Raw genomic sequence first — 6,657 nt, forward strand, 5'->3', positions numbered from 1 at the left:
TAGAGCTCCCTCTAGGGTGCATTGATTTCATTTTGAAATTCATTTGTATACTTCCATTCTGTCAATTATAGCCTTCCAAAAGTAAAAAAAAAAAAAAAAAAAGAATACTGGAGTGGGTCGCCATTCCCTTCTCCAGGGAATCTTCCCAACCTAGGGATTGAACCCAGTCTCCTGCACTGCAGGGAGATTCTTTTCAGATTCAACTGAACCATCTGAGAAGCCCATAGTATACTGTATCAGGACTTAAATTGACAGAAAAGGGTAAAAGAAGTGAGAAATGAAATATTCCTGCCATATCAGTAAACAAAGATGTCACAGTCATCAGCAATTGCAGCCACCATGGATGGTGAGCTGATGAGCCCTGAGGGAACTCAGGAAGGAAAGAATACTTGCCATCTAGCAGCCATCAAACTGCAGCCACTCCCTATCGTGAGCCACCAAGGAAATTCAGAACATGAAAAACCCAGATAGTTGAGGTATGTATCAAAGGAATGATTTCAGTAAGTTCAGATTCCTGCATCTTCCCATACACAGAAACTGCACTTCCCGCATGCTAAATTCCTTAACTTGGGATATCTGGTTTTCTTAATTTACAAAAAAAAAAAAAAATTGACATTCAGACTACTTGCCTTTTGTTGCAAAACTTATATATAAGCTGGCTCCTCCCTCCCTCTTCTTTGGAGAGGTTCTCTCAGGGTTCCTTGAGATGCTGCCTCCTGGACTTAAGTCCTAAAAATTTCCATTGAATAAAGCATAACTCTCAATTTTTAGGTTGCTTTTTGTTTTTTTCAGTTTATAGCATCTTGAAAATGCTTGGAGTTTCCATTTTCCAGATGCTGTGTTCAATGAGACTGATTTCTGCTAGCAGACTCCTAAAACTTTTGGCTCTTTGTTTCTTGGGACTCCTTGGTTCCTACCCAATTTCAAGGCTGGTTCCTTAGCTTTTCTATTTCACATATCCTTCTAATAAATTTCCCTTGTTTACTTTAGCCAAAGTAATTTTCAATGTTTTTGAAAAAAATAAACCTAATTGTTACACACACAATTAAGCAAATAAAAATGGATATGTGTAGCTGAAGTGAGAATGATAAAATAATTGATTTATTAGAAATATTAGTAAGCAGCAAAAAATAATAATTTTTTAATTCAAGAACCACATTCAGAATAGTACAAAAAACCTTTCATCCTTTGAGAAAAAATATTGATGTAGTCTTTGTTTAAGGAATTTTCTAAGTTGGAATATGTAAGAATTAGAGAAGAGGCCTATTTTTATTAATAGTATGAGAAATACCAGGGTACTCTGCTCTCCCAACTGCCATCCCTCTCTACTCTGCCCCTCCTTTTCTAATCTCTGCAAGGAGTTGCATTCCCTCTACAATTAGTTGCATTCTCTCTACAATCACTGAGCTCTTTCGACATTGATTGACTTTACTGATACAATCTGAAGTTGTAGAAGTAGGCAAGCACACATTAAACAGTTCATCTTATACAACATCCTCTCACTTCTGCCTTCTGCATCTTTCCATCAACAAATTTATTACCAAATGCATAATTAAAAAGATGCAATAGATGCAAAACCTTGACCATTTTTTTCAGCAATGTTTTCTGTTGATTTAAACAGATCTGGACCGGTGGGCTACAGTCCACAGTGTTGCAAAGAATCCAACAAAACACGACTGAGCACACTCACACAAACATATTTGGAGAATTGAATTGCTTACAATTTGCATCTGAAAGCACAACCTGAATTGGAAAAATTAAAACACTATGACAACACAGATGTTATTGAATTGCTTACAATTTTCATCTGAAAGCACAACCTGAATTGGAAAAATTAAAACAATATGACAACACAGATATTATTTTAGAAATATAAATAGCTTCATTTAAAGTACAGCACCAATAAAACAAGTGTTAGGAAAATAAAAATATCATATGTAATTAAAATACAAAGCAAACAAAAATTGTGTACACATAAATAGTAACTGGGCTTCCCTTGTGGCTCAGCTGGTAAAGAATCAGCCTGCAATGCAGGAGACCTGGGTTCAGTCCCTGGGTTGGGATGATCTCCTGGAGAAGGGAAAGGCTAGCCAGTCCAGCATTCTGGCCTGAAGAATTTCATGGACTGTATAGTCCATGGGGTCACAAAGAGTTGGACACAACTGAGCAACTTTCACTTTTCAAATAATAATTCCCAAAGAGAACAGAGTAATCCTGTAAACTGGGATCAATGATTTAAATCTAATGCAATTTTTAACCCTTCTAGATAGGACATCAGTACTAAAGACTTGTCTATGTGGATTTGTATATCCTGTTTTTAGAAGACTGGATACAAGATACCTTTCTCCAGCTCTTTGATATGATAATAAATCAATAACAATATTTAAAATAAGTAACAGTAAGATATGGGCTTCCCTGGCGGCACAGTACTAAAGAATCTGCCTGAAACCAGGGGACCTGAGCTCTATGCCTGGGTCAGGAAGATCCACTGAAGAAGGAACTGGCGACCCACTCCAGTATTCTTGCCTGAGAAAGCCTATGGACAGAGATGCCCAGTGGGTCTACAGTCCATGGGGTTGCAAAAGAGTCTAACATGACTTAGTGACTAAACAACAATAACAAACAATAAGATACAGTAAGATACAATTACACACCAATGATTTATTGAGTTGTTCTGATAAACTCATGATGGTACAGACAAAAAGAAATCTTATACCATGATATTTATTCAAGAACTATGGGCCCCAAATCAAGTAATTGTGAATAAATGTATTCACAGTTAAATTTCATTAAAGGATTAAATATTTACAACTCAGAATCACCCTGTCTTGGGTTGACCCTTCTTCTAAACATTATTATACATTCTGAGCTTAGTATTCTACCAAAGCATTTTTTCTGCCCACTATCTAAAAATAGGGCCCAAAGAAAAATAACAGTAATAAAATTAAATTCTTTTTTCCTTCACTCCATAAAGTTTACCTAAAAAGAGTAAGGAGTATATTTCTGTTTATAGGATGACTGCAAATTTTACTGATGCATGAGATATACCACTGCTCTTAAGAGAGAGTGAATGACAAAGAGTGAATGATAAATTGTTACCACACCTTCACTGAAAATAATTCATCTGTGGAATGATCAGTGTAAAGGATCTTCAAGTGACTCAAGCTTGACTCCACACTGAAAGCAAATCAGGCTGAAACTATCGATGGGCCCATTAATGAGGAAATCACAAGAAAGTAGAATTAGGATAAAGCTTTTTTCTTCCATAAGATTTTTCTCAAAGCTTGTTTGACATCTTTGTTTCTTAGAGAGTAAATCAGAGGGTTTAGCATGGGTGTAACCAATATGTAAAATACTGAAGCCACTTTACGAAGTTCAGGATTGCTTGGAGGTGTGAGATACACAAAAGAGACAGTCCCATAAAGCAAGCTTACCACGCCCAGGTGGGAGCTGCAAGTGGAGAAGGCTTTCTTTCTCCCTTCACTGGAGGGGATCTTCAAGACTGTGGTTACAATATACATGTAAGATACTACAATAACAACTACTGTGGGCAAAATAATGCAGGCAGCCAAACTAAGAGATACCATCTTATTGACAAAGAGATTAGAACAGGAGATCTTCTCAATTTGGTAAGAATCACAGTAGAAGTGATCAATGACTCGGGAGGCACAGAAAGACACTGAGAATGTTACGCTGACTTGAAGGATGGAACTGACCCAACCGCAGAAATAGGAACCAGCCACCAGCTGAGTGCAAAGGCGTCTTGACATATGGACACTGTAAAGAAGAGGGTTGCAGATGGCAATGAAGCGGTCATAGGCCATGGCCGCCAGGACAAACCCTTCTGTTACAATGAAGAGTGCAAAAAAGAAGAACTGGGCAGCACACCCTACAAAAGAGACAGTCTTTTTCTCAGACATGAAGTTGACCATGGCCTTAGGTGCAATAACAGTGGAGTAGGAGAGGTCAATGAAGGAGAGATTGCCTAGAAAGAAATACATTGGTGTGTTCAGCTGGGAGTCAGTCACAATGATGCCAATCATACTAATGTTCCCCAAAAGGACCATGCCATAGACAAGCAGGAATAGGAGGAAGAGGAGAATGTGGAGCTCTGGACGGACCCTGAAGCCTACAAGAATGAAGTCAGTTACATCTGAATGGTTGCCTGCTCCCTTGTCACCCATGGCAAGAACCTGCTAAGAGGTACAAGACAAGATTAAAAATAGAGACTTCTACCTATTTCCTGGTATCACAAAGTATCTTTTGCCTCTTGTATAATACATTGAAATTTGTATTATCATCTCCTTTATAAGATTCTGTTGTGTTATGTATGATTTGCTGCATCCTTTTATAGGAATTGACTCTGAGGTATATTGTACTTGCCCATCAGAACACATCTGAGTCGCCTAACTCATAATTTTCTAGTGTAATTCTCCAATTCCAGTCCTCTTTCCATTATAACACACATGACTTTCACAAAGCATTTTCTTTTTATACCTGTTTAGTGCCTCACTTGACTTACATAGTAAGTCTAACATATCCGAAGGTTTTGAGAGAGAAATAATATTTGCTATCTGTAATTTCAAATTCATTTTAATGCTACCATTTCACAACAGAAGGATCCAATTTAACAGGAATTTTGTTGTTGTATAGTCAGTAAGTTGAATCTGATTCTTTTGTGACCCCATGGACTGTAGCACTCCAGACTCCTCTGTCCATGGAATTTCTCAGGCAAGAATACTGGAGTAGGTTGCCGTATCCTTCTCCAGAGGATCTTCCCAGCCCAGGAATTGAACCCTTGTCTCCTGTATCTCCTACATTGGCAGGCAGATTCTTTACCACTGAGCCACTTGGGAAGCCCAAAAAGAGTAATTTTAAATTCCGCAAGTAGGCATCAGAGATTAAAACAGGTCAATAGCTAAACAGTTTGTGAGAGTTTAAAGTAGGATAGCAAGAGATTTATTTGGTTTTCCAAAACCTTCATCCAAAATGAAGGCATCTTCAGCTTCTCAAAGTGGACAAACCCCAGACATGCTACTGGAAAAATATGGCAATCCACTCCAGCACTCTTGCCTGGAAAATCCCGTGGACACAGGAGCCTGATAGGCTACAGTCCATGGGGTCGCAAAGAGTCAGACACGACTGAGCAACTAGTACTTAAAAATTTCTGTACAAATTTGACATTAATTTATCTCTTACCTGAATATTTCTCACTTTACTTTGGTGGAGCAATTTCCTAATGGTAGAAGCAAGGATACAAAAGTTATTGTGTTTAATCCTATAAATGGAAAAAGCAGTGTAAAACCATAGAAGAGAAATTAAAGACATTGTCAAAATTCAGCATATTTTAAGAATTAAAATTTTAAGTGAGATGTAAAATCTTGTTTTGAAATATATAATTTTATTCAGTTTTTGGTTCTCCTCAGAGATTAATATCTCGTTTTTCAATTAAGAATAGCCTTTTCATGTCCTTTGTTGTGTTTTTGCCTGAAAATTCCCTATAGCTATATACCTCTTATCTCTTTCTAGAGGATAACAGAGATGACCTGGTGAGGTCTCTAACCCTGTGAACATTTCTTTATGGAAACTGAAAAGAAAATGCACCTGAACCTGAAGAACCACATCGCATGGCCATGCACGTGAGGACATATTTTACAGGCCTTAGAATGAGAACGATGAAAGCCAAATGGAATTTAAGTACAGCAAAGATAATATCACCAGTGAGGAGGAGTAGTCCCCAATGACCTGGGCGAATAGAGCAGGAGGCAACCTGGTACCCTTAGTCATCTCTGTTGCAACTATTTCAAATAATTGCAGCATGAACTGGGTGCAAAGGTCCCTCTGAGAGACGCTAAAAATAAAGTCAATTACTGGGTGATAACAGTGTCAAGTTCCAAGTCCATCCCACGAGGGCCATATAGGAAAGAAACAAAAGAAAGAATATTATCTACTCTTCCAACTCACCTTGAACCATCCCTAGGTCTTTTGGGAAACAATTTCTTATTAGAAAAGTTTGTTTTAAGGTTGAAATATATTATCTCACATAATTTTCATTCCTCAGTTTTTTTTGCCTCCTACAATCATGCTGAATTTATCTATTGAAGCTGTTACATGACAATCATCAAATGCAATGAGTGTTCCTTGACTGACTCTTGGTTTTAACAAGCCAGTCACAAAATACGTATTTTGGGAAGTCAGGGATTTTTACTTTAAGAAGAATATTAAATGACATAATGAATTATCAGTAAGCTGTTTAAGCATGTAATGAATTGGTAATGTAAGGAGAACACCTCATTTTTGGAGAAGTCTGTTAAGTACAAGGAATGAAGTATAATCGTACTTCTCATCCTGTATGATAAAATATTGCAATATAATGCAAAATATTGCATTACAGTAGTGAGTATATAGAAGTGGATTTTACTATTTTACTATTTTATTATAGTCTGTATATTTTGAAATTTTTATAATAAATATCTTGTTTTTTAAAGACCTATATGAGAGAAAATTAAAAATTTCTTCCTTTAGACAAAAATAATGAATTGATACCTGGAACTGTTGCAGCCATGATGTGACCATAAATGGTATTACTGACTTGCTGAGGATGGCAGAGCAGAAAGTAGAGAGAAACTTGTGTCTTTGATGAAGTCCTCATGCCAG

At 37.1% G+C, this 6,657-nt stretch overlaps 1 protein-coding gene across 1 annotated transcript; it reads right to left on the reverse strand.

The window, feature by feature from the left end:
• Positions 1-3,242: 3,242 nt before the first annotated feature.
• OR9K1 (olfactory receptor family 9 subfamily K member 1) lies at positions 3,243-4,184 on the reverse strand. The gene has a single exon (NM_001389903.1). The coding sequence runs from the start codon at positions 4,182-4,184 to the stop codon at positions 3,243-3,245; it is 942 nt and encodes a 313-aa protein (NP_001376832.1).
• Between the last annotated feature and the right edge of the window lie 2,473 nt (positions 4,185-6,657).

The sequence above is a fragment of the Bos taurus genome, chromosome 5 (assembly GCF_002263795.3).
Source record: "Bos taurus isolate L1 Dominette 01449 registration number 42190680 breed Hereford chromosome 5, ARS-UCD2.0, whole genome shotgun sequence".
NCBI classification, from domain to species: domain Eukaryota; kingdom Metazoa; phylum Chordata; class Mammalia; order Artiodactyla; family Bovidae; genus Bos; species Bos taurus.

Bases quoted from the DNA above. Each gene is read 5' to 3' on its own strand.
- OR9K1 (NM_001389903.1), bottom strand. From the start codon at position 4,184: ATGGGTGACAAGGGAGCAGGCAACCATTCAGATGTAACTGACTTCATT.